The sequence below is a fragment of the Gadus morhua genome, chromosome 23 (assembly GCF_902167405.1).
Source record: "Gadus morhua chromosome 23, gadMor3.0, whole genome shotgun sequence".
NCBI lineage: Eukaryota > Metazoa > Chordata > Actinopteri > Gadiformes > Gadidae > Gadus > Gadus morhua.
This window is the reverse complement of record NC_044070.1, coordinates 8,332,340-8,351,851: the sequence shown is the minus strand read 5'-3', so window position 1 is coordinate 8,351,851 and position 19,512 is coordinate 8,332,340. Positions and strand designations below refer to the sequence as shown.

The window sequence follows — 19,512 nt, the reverse complement described above, 5'->3', positions numbered from 1 at the left end:
TGGAATTACATTATGCATTTGACAATTCATTATGCAATTTTATAATGTAATTTGTAAATACGTTATTCAAAGTGTATTTTAACATGCAAAGTGACAATGCAATCCTCAATTAAATTTGCAAAAGTTATAACAATACAAATAGAATAACATTTTGTCAAATTCTTTGAGTTCCTTTATACAAATTGAAAAGCTATAGCGTCCCCGTGATTGCAATCCGCTTCGCCACGCTCCGTGTGTTGCGATATTCAAATGACATTTCAAACCGCAAAACGAACGCTTTGCAAAAGATTTGGCAAAACGGAATCCAAAGAGGAATCCAAAGAGGAATCCAAAGAGGAATCCAAATAGGAATCCAAAGAGGAATACAAATACGAATCCAAAAAGTCAATATGCAAAGTGGCAAACGTATCAGCCAATCAGCGTCTGGGCGGCAACTACGTCACTTGCTCGTAATTTCCTTGTTCCCTTCTAGTTCGTCCATGGTCACCAATGGAGATTATTGATACGCTCCGAAGTTTGGCCGATGATGTGGAGAACAATCGTGTTGAAGACACAGATGCAGTAGATAGAGTGCTTGTTCTGGGAGATAGGATACGACTTATCCTCACTGGTACGTTTTGACGCCAGTGTGGTATACACAAAGATTTCCCAAGTGCTACAGGCACTGGGTGCGAAACATAGGGTCGGGAGACCCACCGTCTCCACCCACTCCTCACCTACAAAGCTCTCCACAACCTAGGCTAGCCCCCAGTTACCTCTGCGACCTCCTCCAAGAATACACTCCCTCCCGCTCCCTCCGCTCAACCTCTGCTGGACTACTATGTATCCCCACATCACGACTCATTACGAATGGGTGCCCGGTCATTCAGCTGTTCAGCACCCAGGCTCTGGAACTCCCTCCCCCCACACATTAAACAGTCATACACCATTACAACCTTCAAGTCACAACTCACCTGTTCAAACTCGCACAATACGTCTAACTGATCACTGTCTTGATTGTTTGTTTGTTTTGTCTTGTTTTTGTTTTATTTATTTATTATTATTATTTTTCCACAATGTGTTGTTTTAAACTATTTATGATAACTTTATGCTCTGTAAGGTGACCTTGGGTGTCTTGAAAGGCGCCCTTTAAATTAAATGTATTATTATTATTATTATTACCGTGGAGATATTTGGAGACAATAGAAAGTGACGTCCAGACGCTGATTGGCTGATACGTTTGCCACTTTGCATATTGACTTTTTGGATTCCTATTTGTATTCCTCTTTGGATTCCTCTTTGGATTCCGTTTTGGATTCCTATTTGTATTCCTCTTTGGATTCTGTTTTGGATTCCGTTTTGGATTCCGTTTTGCGGATTGAAATGTCATTTGAATATCGCAACACACGGAGTGTGGCGAAGTGGATTGCAATCACGGGGACGCTATAGCTTTTCAATTTGAATAAAGGAACTCAAAAGTATGGAAGCATATATGTAGCAAAATTCAAATGGCAATGCAATTTGGAATTACATTATGCATTTGACAATTCATTATGCAATTTTATAATGTAATTTGTAAATACGTTATTCAAAGTGTATTTTAACATGCAAAGTGACAATGCAATCCTCAATTAAATTTGCAAAAGTTATAACAATACAAATAGAATAACATTTTGTCAAATTCTTTGAGTTCCTTTATACAAATTGAAAAGCTATAGCGTCCCCGTGATTGCAATCCACTTCGCCACGCTCCGTGTGTCGCGATATTCAAATGACATTTCAATCCGCAAAACGGAATCCAAAACGGAATCCAAAGAGGAATCCAAAACGGAATCCAAAGAGGAATCCAAAACGGAATCCAAAGAGGAATCCAAAAAGTCAATATGCAAAGTGGCAAACGTATCAGCCAATCAGCGTCTGGGCGGGAACTACGTCACTTGCTCGTAATTTCCTTGCTCACTTCTAGTGCGTATGTGTCAGGTCCATGGTCACCAATGGAGATTATTGATACGCTCCGAAGTTTGGCCGATGATGTGGAGAACAATCGTGTTGAAGACACAGATGCAGTAGATAGAGTGCGTGTTCTGGGAGATAGGATAGACGACTTATCCTCACTTGTACGTTTTGACGCCAGTGTGGTAAACACAAAGATTTCCGAAGTGCTACAGGCACTGGGTGCAAAACATAGGGTCGGGAGACCCACCGTCTCCACCCACTCCTCACCTACAAAGCTCTCCACAACCTAGCCCCCCAGTTACCTCTGCGACCTCCTCCAAGAATACACTCCCTCCCGCTCCCTCCGCTCAACCTCTGGACTACTATATGTATCCCCACATCACGACTCATTACGAATGGGTGCCCGGTCATTCAACTTTTCAGCACCCAGGCTCTGGAACTCCCTCCACCCACACATAAAACAGATACCCTTGGAGACAATAGAAAGTGACGTAGTTCCCGCCCAGACGCTGATTGGCTGATCCGTTTGCCACTTTGCATATTGACTTTTTGGATTCCTCTTTGGATTCCTCTTTGGATTCTGTTTTGCCAAATCTTTTGCAAAGCGTTCGTTTTGCGGATTGAAATGTCATTTGAATATCGCAACACACGGAGCGTGGCGAAGTGGATTGCAATCACGGGGACGCTATGGCTTTTCAATTTGAATAAAGGAACTCAAAGAATTTGACAACATTTTATTGTATTTTTATTGTTATAACTTTTGCAAATTTAATTGAGGATTGCATTGTCACTTTGCATATTAAAATTCACTTTGAATAACGTATTTGCAAATTACATTATGAAATTGCATAATGCATTGTCAATTGCATAACGTAATTACTTATTGAATTGCAAATTGCATTGCCATTTGAATTTTGCTACATATATGCTTCCATACAAAATAATTTGACAAAATGTTATTGTATTTTTATTGTTATAACTTTTGCAAATGTAATTGAGGATTGCATTGTCACTTTGCATATTAAAATACACTTTGAATAACGTATTTACAAAATACATTATGAAATTGCATAATGCATTGTCAATTGCATAACGTAATTACTTATTGAATTGCAAATTGCAAATTGCATTGCCATTTGAATTTTGCTACATATATGCTTCCATATCTTTCTTTGTGTCTCAATTCGTGAGATTTTGTGTTCATTACAGACGCTCCAAAGACCCCCTCAGTGACCGTGAGTCCCCCTGGTGAAATAAAGGAGGGCAGTTCAGTGACTCTGAGCTGCAGCAGTGATGCCAACCCAGCAGCTAAGTACACCTGGTTCAAGGTTGATACAGATCGTTCCTCCAGAAAGAAGAACCAGGGACCACAACTCGTCTTTAGCTACATCGTGTCTTCAGACTCTGGACAGTATCGCTGTAAGGCTCAGAATACGATAGGGAAAAGTTATGTCGACAACACTATTGATGTTAAATGTGAGTAAAACACAATAGAGAATTGTCTTAACTGTGTTAGCATTAATTATGAACCCAAACTTTGCCACAATGTGATTTTTAATATCATTAATGCTGTCATGAATATAAATGCTGTTGTTACATGTTTCTATGTGTCTCCAGATGGGCCTAAACACACATTTTTGTCATCAAGTTCCTCTGGTGAAATAGAGGAGGGCAGTTCAGTGACTCTGAGCTGCAGCAGTGATGCCAACCCAGCAGCTGAGTACACCTGGTTCAAGAACAACCAACCTCTGCTCTGGGGACCAAGTCAACGTCATACCTTCCCCTCAGTCCGCCCTAAAGACAGAGGAACGTACCACTGTCAAGCAGGGAACCAATATGGACATTTGAGCTCTAACTCAATGTTCTTAAATGTTACATGTGAGTTGACAATCTGATTAATATGTAATCAATGAATCTGCTGCAATGTTAGAATTATGATCCAGTAATAGTTAAGACACTGCATGCCATCTCCTCGCCCCTCTCCTGCTCTCCTCTCCTCTCCTCGCCTCTCTCCTCTCTGCTATTCTCCTCTCCTTGTCTCCTCTCCTCTATTTGTCTCCTCTCCTCTATTTTTCTCCTATTCTCTCCTCCTCCTTGTCTCTACTCATCTATTTTACTTGTCTCCACTGTTCTTCCCGCCATACTTGTCTCCTCGCCACTATTCCCACTTCCTCTCCTTGACTCCTCTCCTCACCTCCTCTCCTCTACATTCCTTGGCTTCACATCTAAGTAATTACAAAGCTTTTTGTCACATTGCTCCAGCAGAAGCACTACAGGGCCGAGGCCTATGACCACTAAACACAGTACCCTACACTACCATAATTCATTAAAGGTCCCATGGCATGCTACTTTATGGATACTTTAATATAGATATTAGTGGTCCCCTAACACAGTATGAAGACGTTCCCAAAGTTCAGCTGTGGTGCAGAGTTACAGCCACAACGAGCCTGTCGCACATTGAGCTTTCCCCAAATGCGCTGTTTTGGCGTCTGTAGCTTTAATGCAAAGAGGAGGAGAGAAGCGGGTCAAGGAGGAGGGTGGGGGTGTGGCCCTGAGCAGCTTGCGGCCACGGTACCATGCGCTCTGTTTACAGTGGATGTATCGCAATGGCGAGGCGCACACAGCGTGTTCTGTGATATTCTAGAACACTCCGGGTGCTCTGGTGGGTTTCCTGAAGCTCTATATCTGGAGCTCTATGTCTTTATATTATACATAGATATACATATCATATAATATATATTATCACGGCCAAAAGCTGTGCGTCTCCAGACGGTAGGCTATTATGAATCTCAAACGACTGCGTCGGGTTCTGCGACGTCTCTGGTTCTTTCACTTCCACATCAATCTGAAGTAGAGTGAACCACGACATGGAGGAGAAAGAGATTTTTGCCCGCGATTGATTCCCGCTTGAGCCCCTCGGCAGCGGGAAGCGCTTAGGCAGCACCGCCTCCTGCAGCGGGCAGCACCGAGGCGGTGGTCCCTCGGCAGCGGGAAGCCGGGAGCGGGAAGCGGGGCTCGAGCGGGAGACAATCGCTGGCAACAATCTCTTTATCCTCCATGTCGTGGTTCATGTACTTCAGGGAGTCAAAGCCAAAGTTACTTTCCCCCAATTCATTATCAACCATGTCTGAGATAACCCCCACTACGAGTCTCGTTGTGGAAATACCAGAGATGGCAAAGAACCAAAATGTTATGTGCCATAACACCAACAGCAGAACGGTAATCCAAATAACAAAGAAGAGTACAACACTTGCGTTAAAGTGTGTGTATTCACACACACAAACACATGTGGCGCTCAAACGGTCGTGTCTCATTGGCGGGCCTAATTCTCTGGGCTTGCAAGGCAGAGAAGGGGAAGGTGGCTTCTCCCCTCATGACGACATACGGGTCCAGCTGGTGACCCTCCCTACATCTGGTTCAGGAATGGACAGAATGTAGGACAGGGAGTGAACTACAGGGCCTACATTCAGTTTGAAGGGAGCTATTCATGTGCTGTTGAAGGATACGAAGGTTTCCGCTCTCCTTTAGTGTGTAAGTCCCCTCCACCGTAGACTGACATGATACCAGATGTAATGGACCCTTTAGGGTAGAGAACTACAAGTTACCATGAACTAGTGCGGAGTCTGTTCAGAACGAGCCTCTGCTGAACGGGCCGATCGCTTGGCCTCCTGTATTGCTGCTAGCAGCTTTATCCAACGTCACTCCTTTAAAATACTTCACACTCGACACGACACTTCCTGTGTAACACGAAAAGAGAAGTTGATAAAGGACATGCAGACATACAGAGACACTTCTAGTTATTGTTAGACTAATATAACGGTTGTGTATCCAGCATCGTCCAGTGACCAAGTGAAATGCTGAGCCCTGAAGCCCCGCCCCACTGCCTGTTAATGTTGAACGTGTTGTGTGTCCAAATAAGTCAACACTGCACATCCTCAGCAATACGCACTGCAAGTGTGATGTAGATCAGATGAACAGTCCTAGAGATACACATAGGTCATACTTATGTGTAACATCTGTAGTAGCTGCTATCACTGCTGTATACAGGGAATTTGTTAGCCTAGCGATTGTTGGTACTTGGTTCTATGAACATCTTTACTGTACCGACAGCAATATATTGTTTCACTTCTAATGACAAATGTACTTATTGTAAGTCGCTTTGGATAAAAGCGTCTACTAAATGCCCTAAATGTTAATGTAAATATATATATATACATACATACATACATATATACATTATACGTACATACACACGCAGACACACACACGCAGACACACACACACACACACACATACACACACACACACACACACACACACACACAACATACATAGCCTAAATACATTCCTCACTCTATTGGTAGATGGACTCAAACTGCCGGTATTAATGATTAATGAATATGATTAATGAAATGTAACTGTTAACAGACGCTCCAAAGACCCCCTCAGTGACCGTGAGTCCCTCTGGTGAAATAGAGGAGGGCAGTTCAGTGACTCTGAGCTGCAGCAGTGATGCCAACCCAGCAGCTGAGTACACCTGGTTCAGGGAACATGAAGACTCAGTGAAAGCATCAGGACAGAACTACTCCATCACTAATATCACATCTGAGCTTGGAGGAAACTATTTCTGCCAAGCACATAATGCAATCGGACATCATAATTCCACCTTTCTGTTAATTAAAGGTAATTGGTCATTTTGAAAACACACACACACACACACACACACCTTCAACAAAGGCACACAGTTAAACATTGGCCTATTTATGTTGTAGTTTGTATTCAGTGTTTGAAATCGACATCATCATCATGGACAACAACATTAGCTGTGAGAGGCATTGTTGTCTCACTGGCCACCGTACTCCTCCTTGTCTTCCTCTGGATGAGGTGAGATATTCTCTCTTTCTTGTTTTCCATTCCTTCACTTCTGCTGTTGCTTCTTCATCTCTCTGGTCTCTTCTCTAGAAGAAAGAGGGCCTCCAGTAAAGCATGTGGACAGGGAGGAAGGCCATATACCGTGGAGGAGGTGAGACACAGGAGGCCTTTTATTACTAACCCATCCTTTACTACTACTACTGCGTAACACAGTTTGAGAACCAATGGAATAGAGCATAATTTATAGATTTTATGATTGTATCTGGTAAATGTCAGGCGTTTTAAACATTGGCATTAGAGATCACAAGCTAAGCTATTTTCTTTCGTACGTCAAATCCTATATGTGCATTATGTGTTTCATGAAGCGTTCCACAAAAGTGTGATTTATTCACACATAAAGGGAGCAGGATTGGTCAGGTGAACTAAATTGTGACAATGTAGATATAGCATGGGTTATCTTCAAATATTTTCTGGTTAGTTCTTGATACATTAACTCCATTGATACAAAATTATTAAAAACAGAAGACAGCTACATGGATTACTGGTGATTTTTTAGACATTTAGAAAACTTGCAAGATTAACGTTCAGTAAAGAACCTTAGAAATCATTAACAACACCATTTTGTTAATGAACGTAAAATGTTCATGGCAAAGGAACACATCAATAGAAAGGTTTCAATGGTATTTAACGGATAGATGATGGTGGGCCAGGTCAGAGGGATTGCATCCGTGGCCAGATAGTTGACTTGTGGGGTCCCCCTGGGATAAATCCTGGGCCCTGTTTTGTATTTGATTCATGTCAATGTTATGATAGGGCAGTTGACTGCAAGTTGCTTCTCTAAGCGGATGCCTTACTGGTAACAGGTAAGGATTCAGTAAGATTCAGGACACACTAGAGAAGGAACTGGCCTCTACAGCTGTATCTACATCATGGCACAACAGAATCCATTTAGTTTGGCCTGAAGCAAAAGTTAAAGGAACTTGCAAGAGTAAGATCCTGGAAGAAGTAGCATCACATCCAAACCTAATGTCCCTTATCTTGTAGCGACAATGGACAATTGATATCTGGTGACCTGGTTAGCCTTCTGTTGCCACTCTCAATCATTTAACTAAGAGTTCGAGAACTGTTGCTTATAGCCTTTATTCAGTGCCATAATGATTGTGCATGCCAAGCCTGGGCCTCGTTTCCCGATAACGATGGATCTTTGCTCCTACAATCATTCTCACGATGGATCTTGCGAACCATCGTGAATTCCTTTGGTGCGTTTCCTGAAACTCCTCTTAACATGAACGAAGGATTGAATGAAGGATTGTAACTGTCCACTGACACGATGCTGAAACGGGCTATGCAGGAGGGGGAGACGCAGGAATGTCGCAGGAAAATGGGGTTAAAAAGGGTTAAAATATCTCCCCATCAAGGCCGACAGCAGAGTAGCCTATGAAAAGAATAGACTGCAATAATATGAATGCTAAAGATATTAAAACACAATTGATTAGGCCTATGCCGACATATGGATCAGTCCTAATCCTGAATGCACTGCGCATACTTTTTTTCACAGCATATTCCCCCCTGAAATAATTCCAGATTACAAAAATCAAAAATCGCATGTGTGACCACTACATTAATCTTAGTGTGCTGGTTTCTGAAACATGCTTTGTGCAGCAAAGAGAGCCAACTTTACCTGATTCCGATTGGCGTGCACGCTCTAGTCTAGAATATTTGTAGACATTAAAAATGCAACGTTCCATTCATTCAATATCATTCAAACGCAGAGGCTAGGCATTGACACATGGCTATTGCTGACCCGATTAGGAGAGCTTGGTCTAGATCCTGCCCATATTGTTGGGCAGGATGATGTAGGCTATAGGTCTTTTTACACTGCCAAGCCGGTTCGGTCGCAGCTTGGCACGCCCGGGTCAAATCCACCGTTCGTCACAGCGCGGGCTTCCTTGGTTCACTGGAGAAGGAGGGGCTGCGCGCGGAAGCAGGACCTCTTTAGAATATATTGTATTATTGCATACTCCCGAATGTTTACATTTTTTTATGAATGAAGAGACATCCGCATGCAATGGAATGTCCGCTGGTGTCACCACGGAATGTCCGCTGGTGTCACCACTGAGGCTATAGTAGGCTAACGATGGTCTTAGGATCCTACGAGTAACCCTGGAGTCCTCGCTGGCTATGAGCGTTTTCACGCCATTCGTTACCAACGATGCTTTCTGGAAAAGGTGGGAAAACTATACGATGCTCGTACGACGCACTTCACGATCAACTTAGGCTAACGATGCTTTCGGGAAGGAGGGCCCTGGTACACTGGTTTATCACAGAAACTAAAAAAAAATTGTGAAGGTTATGCAAAACAATGTAATCAGATACATCTTAAATGCCTTTCAAAGAACAAACATAGGATCCCAGGAGTTTCAACTTGGCAGTCTCTTCCAGTGGCACATCATGTGAACCATCTGAAGCTAAACCATATGTATGATATTAATAATAGAACAGCTCCTGGTTGCTTGCTGTGCCACATTGCCATGGTGCATTAGCAACATGGTCAGGTCATCTGTGCTTTTCCACTGATAGATTTCAGTCGAATTCATCTCTGATTTAAGAGTCACGACTTGACAAAGGGATTTTTGCTAAAATGCATGCTGGGACCAATAGGCACCACCAAACGTCTCTTAATGAACCAGAAACACATGAGCTTCATGACTGTGTTCAGGAAGTGTAAAGTGTTTGGTTAAATGTTCTCTTCTGTCCTCACTCTCCATCAGCTACTTCCTGTTCCTTTGTATGAAAACGTCCCAGCTCTGACCAATCGCTTGGCGCCTGCAGCACAGAGAGAACCAATAGAAGAGCAGGATGGCCATCACTGTGCCATCATCCACACCTCTTCCTCAGACTACCAGCAAGTGCCTCACTTATTGGCTTGCTCCTGTGTCCAATCAGATCACACAGATGAGGTCCTTTACTCTGTGGTCAACATAGACTCTATGTTTTGTAACTTAATGGATCTGCTTTACATGGAGACTGAAGTTCATATCTCCTCTGTTTTCTTTCAGGGACCAGGACCAGACGGAGATGGGAGGAACCTCAGAGTTGTAAGCACTGTCAAATAAACACCCCAGAGTGTGAACCAGCAGCGGCAGCAGGATTTAAATAGTGTTACGGAGTATAGTGTCTGATTCATCCAGTTGAAACAGGACAATAGGATGGCTGATTGTTTGCTGAACATCCTAAGGCTCCTAAGGTTTTCCACTGTCTTCTACTTTTCTATCATAAATATGGGATCTTTGCATTTTATTAATGGTAATATTTGAGTATGGTGATCCTGTGATGTCATTACCATTACTGTGCTATATTAATCAATTGTATATATATAACGGTAATCAATCAACGTGAAAATGAAAGTATCCAACCTCATTGGACCTTTGACCTTACGTGATGCTTGCATTAACAAAAAAAAAATGTTCATGCCTCATTCTGATATTTTTTGATTTCAACGTTTTTTTAATAAATTACTACTTTTAATGTGTTGACTCCATCTATTGTCACGTTCTCCTGAGGTAGGTCTAATCGTAACACAGACTTCTACATTAAGTAGATGTTTAGATATGAGTTTAATGGTTTAGGCAGTATTTAGAATCCTATAATGTGGGCCTGTGAAGCCCTTTGAGACTGTAGCTGTGATAAGAGCAATACAATTCGTTCTACTCAGGTCCCACCATCACTGTGAAAAGATGTCTGTTTAGCAAGATAAGGGATATTTCATGCAATTTTTAGTAATCAAGAAAATAACGATCCATAGAACAATTGAGTATTGAAAGATAAAAATCAGACAGAAATGAGCCCTGCTTTTTATTTATATTTTTTATACTCACCCAACTTGATCAAATTTCAATGCAGGAATTTACTTGGTAATTTGTTAAAATGTATCTGATTTCTTCCCAACAATATCATAAAGCACTCATGCTCCTGCTCTTCTGGTTGTTTACTGCAGGTATTTTCAATGTTTTTTTTTATTGTGGAGAGAGGGTGAGATGGATGGATGGAGGGATGGAGGATGCTTTTACTGTATGATAGTCCGTTGTATGTGAAAAAAAGAAACGATTGTTAAAAGAAAAATGATCATTCACTGAGCAACACATGAGTGTAGTTCTCTAGAGTTGTGCTGTCCCATATCCTGGGGATAGCAACCCTCTGAGAAGTAAGACTCAAGTAACCAAACATGACACACTATTGTGTGTGTGTGTGTGTGTGTGTGTGTGTGTGTGTGTGTGTGTGTGTGCGTGTGCGCGCGTACGTGTGTGTGTGTGTGTGCTCGTGCGTGCGTGCGTCCTCTCATGGAAAGGAGCACTAATTCATAGAATACCCAGAAACGACAATGTGCCGAATGACCCCAGCACTTGGAGGGATATTAGCCTTCTAACAATTTACAAAGTGTTCATGAAATGCGTTCTTAGATGTATCCTTCCCTGGCTGGTGGATGCAAACATCTTGTCCAATGAGCAAAAGGCCTATATAGAGAGGCAAGGGATGAATGAACATGTGTTTTGTTTAAAAACGGCTATAGATGATTTCAAACATGAGAGTGCAAGATTCATTCAAGTTTTTTTTGACGCATTCGGAACTCTTCCACGTAACATCATGATAAGGGCTCTGGAGGAAATACACCTGCCCCAAGTTTACACAGATATAATTAAAGACGTTTACAAAAGCTAGTTTATCTGGAAACCAAATTTCTATGCTTCCGTAAGAAAGTAAACGGCAAACTGGACACTCAGGCCGCCGGCTTTGGGTTAGATCTGACCGGCCTGATCTCAACAATCGCTGCAACTGGAATGGTGTTGACGTGCAGTGGTCTGGAGTCGATACCACACACGTTACACCTTATGAAATTATGATTAAGAATAAAAACATCACTGTGACCGCAACAGCAATGGAAGACGTTCTGCGGTGCTCAGCTCCACCTGGAAACAGCCGCGCGTCTCTGCTGTCCATCAAACATCAGCAGCGTCAGAGACATTGGAGGGGACTCAAACTCCAAGGAAAGCTAGCCTGTATCCTTTGTGCAGACCACTCCATATCACATACCATTTATCACAATTCAAAACAACAATTCTTCTATTGAAGACATACACATTTTCACAGTCAAAGCGAGGCTTTATAAAGGATTCTCAACTAAGTTAAACCTATCAATCTGGTACCCTCGTTCCCACTCACCATTCTGTTTACATCACATTATCGAATCCATGTCACACATATTACTGCTGCCATTTTTACAAAGGTCTTTATGTATCCAGGCATCATAGGATTGAGGACATTATATCAGATATTTTACCATACTTTTTTCTCCAACAGTGTCAATGCATTTAAATTGTGTTGTTAGACAACAAATGTTGTCCAGGTGCTTGGCAGAAACGTCTGTGTTCTCTAATTTAAATGCCACCAAGCCTGCTATTATGATAATTGATGAGATAACATTAGAAATTAGTTAATTCTGGAAGTAGGATGCTGTTTTGATTTAAGTCTAGAGGAGGCTTATTTGAACAAAGCTGGTCAAATATCACCCTCTTTTACAAATGGCAAATGGCTACAAATGTCAATTTTTGGTACTTATCTTTGGCAGCCTGGGCCACGTGCATAGGCTTGGCATTAGTGGTCTCAGGATAGCTGGCTTTACATAAGCAAGGACAAAAGAACTTGCCAAATACTGCTCAATATCCTCCATATGGTGAAGGTGTTGTGTGTATCCATAATCTGCTGTTTGAACTGTCATCAGACACACATTGCTGGATCATGCCTGAGCAATGTTTTGTATCTGTAACATCTACGTCTCGATGTACACTTATTATGAATTGTGGACATAAATAAAGAAGTTAAAATGTGTGAGTGTGTGTGTGTTCAGCTGCCTCACTGTGTGTGCGTAAGGATTGTGTACTTCCCAGGAAAGTAAGCAACCAATTCTTAGAAACAACTCTTCTGTTACCCATCAATCCAAGTTACAATTGTAGTTATCCAAGGTTTATGTTGGTTATATCTCAGGTTTAATTATGTACTATCTAGAAATGAACAAAAAGCACTTTCCAATAAATTACTATTTCTTATTTAGTTATTGTTCGTAGCATTGTTCATTGGTTGCCTACTTTCCTGGGCAGTACACAATTATATCTGAGTTATTACCAACCTAAACCAGTTACAACTACTCAGTACTTAGTTGAGTTGATGGGTAATAGTGGAGGTTTTTCTAAGTACTTAAGCTGTATTTCCTCTGTATTTACCTTCTTATTACCATTGGTAATTATCCAATAATTTACTATATTTACCATATATTTACCAGGTAAATACTTAGTAATTAGGGGACTGTAAAAGGAAGGGTTACCAGACACAGTAGTTCTCAGGCTTCTGTTCCTTTTTCTGCAAATCATAGTGTGAAGAGGAAGGAAGTCTTTCAATACTTTGTGGTGTCTGTTCAGCTAACTGCATGATAAACTGGGACCACAGACTAGATGTCAGACCAGCTTTCTGCGCTACAGTAAGAATTTTTCTTTTCTTAACTTTATTTCAATGCTTAACAAATAAACAGCATTTTAAAAAGTGTTAAAAACGGATGTATTTCTCATAGTATGAACTATTTTATTTTATGTTCTACCTTCAGGAGTGTTCAAATACCTCCCAGAACAACAGGGTGAGAGAGGAGAGGACTCACTATGGATTTAAGATCAGCAGCAAGAGGATTTCTAGCTTTCCTTCTGTCAGTACCAGGTTGGTTCATTTAAATTGTTAATATTTAGTTGAACTGTTTCAATAACAAGACGACCAAGCAACTGGAACGAGGAGAGGGTGAAACCACAGCATGATGTAGATAGAAGAATAATTAATATAACATTAAAGAATCACCCTCTAGAATGTATGGTTAAGCAGACCACTAGAATACGGTCTGCTAAAGGTCCACTTTACATATTTCCGTTAGGGTTCATTTGTCATTTGAGGTCTGTTGGCCATTTCCTGGTTGCGAGACAATCCTGAACTATTCACATCATCAAAGGGTTAATTGAGTTACTTTTCTGCTTTTTGAAAAAACATAAAAGTCAAAAGCTACTGTTTTCCTCCCATTTATTCTGTTAATGATGATTAAGACATGGAATCTGCTGCAATGTTAGAATTATGATCCAGTAATAGTTAAGATACTGCATGCCATCTCCTCGCCTCTCTCCTGCTCTCCTCTCCCCTCCTCTCTCCTCTCCCCTCCTCTCTCCTCTCCTCTCTGCTATTCTCCTCTCCTTGTCTCCTCTCCTCTCTTTGTCTCCTCTCCTCTCTTTTTCTCCTATTCTCTCCTCCTCCTTGTCTCTACTCCTATATGTTCCCTGTCTCCACTCTTCTTCCCGCCATACTTGTCTCCTCTGCACTATTCCCACTCCCTCTCCTTGACTCCTCTCCTCACCTCCTCTCCTCACCTCCTCTCCTCTACATTCCTTGTCTTCACATCTAAGTTATTACAAAGCTTTTAGTCATATAGCTCCAACAGAAGCACTACAGGGCCGAGGCCTATGGCCACTAAACACAGTACCCTACACTACCATAATACATTAAAGGTCCCATGGCATGCTACTTTATGGGTGCTTTAATATAGATATTAGTGAGCCCCTAACACAGTATTTGAAGACGCTCCCAAAATTCAGCCGTGAGGCAGAGTTACAGCCACTACGAGCCAGTCGCACATTAAGCTTTCCCCAAACACGCTGTTTTGGTGTCTGTTGCTTTAATGCAAAGAGGAGGACAGAGGCGGGTCAAGGAGGAGGGTGGGGGTGTGGCCCTGAGCAGCTTGCGGCCACGGTACCATGGGCTCTGTTTACAGTGGATGTATCCCAATGGCGAGGCGCACACAGCTTGTTCTGATATATTCTAGAACGCTCCGGTGGGAGTCCTGAAGCTCTATATCTGAAGCTCTATATCTTTATATTATACATAGATATATATATCATATCATATATATTATCACGGCCAAAAGCTGTGCGCATCCAGACGGTATTATGAATCGCAAACGACGGGTTCTGCGACGTCTCTGGTTCTTCCATGTCCACATCAATCTGAAGTAGACTGAACCACGACATGGAGGAGAAAGATTGTTGCCCGCGATTGATTCCCGCTTGAGCCCCTCTTCTCGCTGCCGAGGCACCACCGCCTCCTGCAGCGGGCAGCGCCGAGGAGGTGGTCCCTCGGCAGCGGGCAGCGGGAAGCGGGGCTCGAGCGGGAGACAATCGATGGCCACAATCCCTTTCTCCTCCATGTCGGGGTACTTCAGGGAGTCAAGGGAGTCAAATCCAAAGTTCCTTTCCCCCAATTCCTTCCCAACCATGGCTGAGATAACCCCCACTACAGTCTCGTTGTGGAAATACCAGAGACGGCAAAGAACCAACGTGTTATGCGCCATAACATCAACAGCAGAACGGTAATCCAAATAACAAAGAAGTGTACAACACTTGCGTTACAGTGTGTGTAATCACATACACAAACACATGTGGCGCTCAAACCGTCGTGTCTCATGGCCAAATTCTCTTGGCTTGCAAGACAGAGAAGGGGGAGGTGGCTTCTCCCCTTATGACGACATACGGGGAAAAGGCGGAGGAGAATGACTCGTGCTCGTTTTACACCCAACAAAATTTCGAGCTACTGGGGGAGCATAGGTAGACTAGGGGAACTCATATTAATGTTAGAATACCTCAGAAGTGAAATTATCATGCCATGAGATCCTTAACTGTTAGTGTGTGTTATTCAGTTAGTGTAGGGTAATACATTATGCATTGCAGGGGGGTGGGGGGTATCTGTAGTTTCCATCTCCACCCACCAGCCTCCATCTCTTCATGGATCTTCTGGTCTGTTCATCAGGTGAACCCTCTGTGTCTTGTTCATTCTCAATGAGATGTGTTTGTTTTTTCACAGTGCTTCAGGGTAATGATGACTGGACAGTTACTTACTCATCTAGTAATGTCTGTGCTTTAAGAGGAGCAATGGTTGAAATCAACTGCACCTATGAATACCCTGACAACGTACAGTACCGCCCTACCACAGTCACAACACTGTGGTTTACTAAAGAAGACAACCATCAGCCTGTTGTTCTGGAACACGATACAGACTATACAGGTCGTGTTGAATCCAGCTGTGGAGAGGTCAGCTGCACCGGGTCCAGATGTCATGGAACATGTACCCTGAGAATCAAAGACCTGAGACAGAGTGACTCTGCTGTCTACAAGTTTAGGTTTACAACAAACCAAACAGATGGGGAATATACTGGTGACCCTGGAGTGACGTTATCTGTAACAGGTAAACTTGGATTACCAATGGGTGTACATGTGTGTAGTGCGTTGTTGTTATTTGTGTGTGTGTGTGTGTGTGTGTGTGTGTGTGTGTGTGTGTGTGTGTGTGTGTGTGTGTGTGTGTGTGTGTGTGTCTGTGTGTGTGTGTGTGTGTGTGTGTGTGTGTGTGTGTGTGTGTGTGTGTGTTAGTGGGTTCTAGAAGGTTTGTGTTACATGTTACCTTAAATATCTTTTATAATTGTCGTACACCCAGACCTCCAGGTGAATGTGTCCTTTCCTGACCCTACCAGTCCTACCTGGGCAGAGCTGGAGTGTCACAGTATGTGTGGTCTAGCTGGTGACCTTCGCTACATCTGGTTCAGGAATGGACAGAATGTAGGACAGGGATTGAACTACGGGGCCTACATTCAGTCTGGAGACAGCTATTCATGTGCTGTTGAAGGATACGAACGTCTCCGCTCTCCTTTAGTGTGTAAGTCCCCTCCGCCGTACACTGACATGATACCAGATGTAATGGACCCTTTAGGGTACAGTACCACATGTTACCATGAACCAGTGCAGAGCCCGTTCAAAAGGAGCCTCTGCTGAACGGGCCGATCGCTTGGCCTCCTGTGTCGCTGCTAGCAGCTTTATCAAACGTCACTCCTTTAAAATACTTCACCCTCGACACGGCACTTCCTGTGTTCTCAGTAACACGCCCGCGACAAGAGAAGTTGATGAAGGACATTCAGACATACAGAGACACTTCTAGTTATTGTTAGACTAATATAACGGTTGTGTATCCAGCATCCAAGTACAGTGACCAAGTCCACTGCAGAGCCCTGAAGCCCCGCCCCACTGCTGCACAGTTTAGTTCAAAGTATGTTAATGTTGAACGTGTTGTGTGTCCAAATAAGTCAACACTGCACATCCTCAGATCTCAGCAATACGCACGGCAAGCATGAAGTAGATCAGATGAACAGTCCTAGAGATATACAGAGGTCATACTTATGTGTAGCTTCTGTAGTAGCTGCTATCACTGCTGTATACAGGGAATCTGTTAGCCTAGCGATTGTTAGTACTTGCACTTGGTTCTATGAACATCTTTACTGTACCGACACGGATATATTGGTTCACTTCTTATGACAAATGTATTGTAAGTCGCTTTGGATAAAAGCGTCTTCTAAATGCCCTAAATGTAAATATATATATACATACATACATACATGCATGCATGCATACATACATACATACATACATACATGCATACATACATACATGCATACATACATACATGCATACATACATACATACATACATACATACATACATACATACATACACACACACACACACACACACACACACACACACACACACACGCACACACACACACACACACACACACACACACACACACACACACATACACACATACATAAATACATACATACATTCCTCGCTTTATCGTTAAAAGGACTCAATCTGCCGGTATTAATGATTAATGAATATGATTAATGAAATGTAACTGTTAACAGATGCTCCAAAGACCCCCTCAGTGACCGTGAGTCCCTCTGGTGAAATAGAGGAGGGCAGTTCAGTGACTCTGAGCTGCAGCAGTGATGCTAACCCAGCAGCTGAGTACACCTGGTTCAGTGTTAGTTCAGACTATAGCTCCAGAGAGATGAAGCAGGGACCACAGCTCGCCTTTAGAAGCATCCTGTCCTCAGACTCTGGACAGTACTACTGTCTAGTTCAGAGTGAGCTAAGGACAAAATCTGAGTTGATCTATATAACCGTGAAATGTGAGTACAACATATATTTAACATCATGTTACAGATGTTATAAAATAAATAGTTGAATCTGGTCCACATTAGTATTCATTAAGTTCATTTTATAATAAATCCATGAACATTTTTATTATCATTAATACTGTCATGATTATAAATGTACGTGCTGTTGTACATGTTTCTATGTGTCTCCAGATGGGCAGTAAATATGTAGTAGTGTTTTATTAGTAAAAAAAATATTCTGTAACATGGCACCTTACTTAATACTAAACATGGCTTCATAACTTCAGGAAGAACATTGATGATTTTGTATTCATGACAGACGCTCCAAAGACCCCCTCAGTGACCGTGAGTCCCTCTGGTGAAATAGAGGAGGGCAGTTCAGTGACTCTGAGCTGCAGCAGTGATGCCAACCCAGCAGCTGAGTACACCTGGTTCAAGAACAACCAACGTCTGCTCTGGGGACCAAGTCAACCTCATACCTTCCCCTCAGTCCGCCCTGAAGACAGAGGAACGTACCGCTGTCAAGCAGAGAACAAATATGGACAACTGAGCTCTAACTCGATAATCATGGATGTCCAGTGTGAGTTAAAATCTGTATAATATGTTTACATAATTTCTACATCTGGTCTTTAAAATGTAGAACTGATATATTCATGTATTACTTCATGCCTGCAATGACACACTTATCATCCTGGCATATCAGTTGCTGCTAAACACGGTTTCATAACTTTAGGATGGACATTGTTATTTTGTATTCATGACAGACGCTCCAAAGACCCCCTCAGTGACCGTGAGTCCCTCTGGTGAAATAAAGGAGGGCAGTTCAGTGACTCTGAGCTGCAGCAGTGATGCCAACCCAGCAGCTGAGTACACCTGGTTCAAGGTTAATACAGATCGTTCTCCCAGAAAGATGAACCAGGGGCCACAACTCGTCTTTAGCTACATCGTGTCTTCAGACTCTGGACAGTATCGCTGTGAGGCTCAGAATACGATAGGGAAAAGATATGTTGACAACACTATTGATGTTAAATGTGAGTAAAGAAATACGCAAAAAAATTAGCTTACATTTTTCAACATTTATGATTAACCCAAACTTCTCCACTTTGTGATTTTCATTGTCATTAACACTGTCATGAATATAAATGTACATGTTGTTTTTACATGTTTCTTTGTGTCAAGTCGTGAGATTTTGTGTTCATGCATAACAGATGCTCCAAAGACCCCCTCAGTGACCGTGAGGCCCTCTGGTGAAATAAAGGAGGGCAGTTCAGTGACTCTGAGCTGCAGCAGTGATGCCAACCCAACAGCTAAGTACACCTGGTTCAGGGATACTACTGATCGTTACTCTAGCCACATGAACCAGGGACCACAGCTCATCATTAGCTACATCTGGTCTTCAGACTCTGGACAATATCGCTGTGACGCTACGAATAAGCTGGGGAAAAAATCATTCACCAAGTCTATTGATGTTAAACGTGAGTAAATAAAACACACAATAAAATGAGCTTAAATACAGCATGTCAACATTTATGGTTAACCCAAACTTCTTCACTAATGTAATCATTTTCATTATCATTACATTAACACTGTCATGAATACAAATTTGTCTTTAAAATGTA

General features: G+C 42.3%; 2 protein-coding genes across 2 annotated transcripts in view; both read left to right on the top strand.

Annotated features, from left to right (window-relative positions):
- Positions 1–19,512, top strand: part of LOC115536918 (B-cell receptor CD22-like) — a 92,975-nt gene that overhangs the window by 2,165 nt on the left and 71,298 nt on the right. Inside the window, exons 5-9 of the mRNA XM_030348399.1 lie at positions 3,145–3,411; positions 3,553–3,813; positions 6,364–6,618; positions 6,708–6,819; positions 6,898–6,958. Coding sequence (XP_030204259.1) covers positions 3,145–3,411; positions 3,553–3,813; positions 6,364–6,618; positions 6,708–6,819; positions 6,898–6,958 — 956 coding nt within the window. The remainder of the gene's footprint in view (positions 1–3,144; positions 3,412–3,552; positions 3,814–6,363; positions 6,619–6,707; positions 6,820–6,897; positions 6,959–19,512) is intronic.
- LOC115536924 (uncharacterized) overlaps positions 13,270–19,512 on the top strand; it is a 37,790-nt gene continuing 31,547 nt past the window's right edge. The window contains exons 1-3 of the mRNA XM_030348421.1: positions 13,270–13,339; positions 13,463–13,569; positions 15,748–16,128. Coding sequence (XP_030204281.1) covers positions 13,515–13,569; positions 15,748–16,128 — 436 coding nt within the window. The 5' untranslated portion in view covers positions 13,270–13,339; positions 13,463–13,514. The remainder of the gene's footprint in view (positions 13,340–13,462; positions 13,570–15,747; positions 16,129–19,512) is intronic.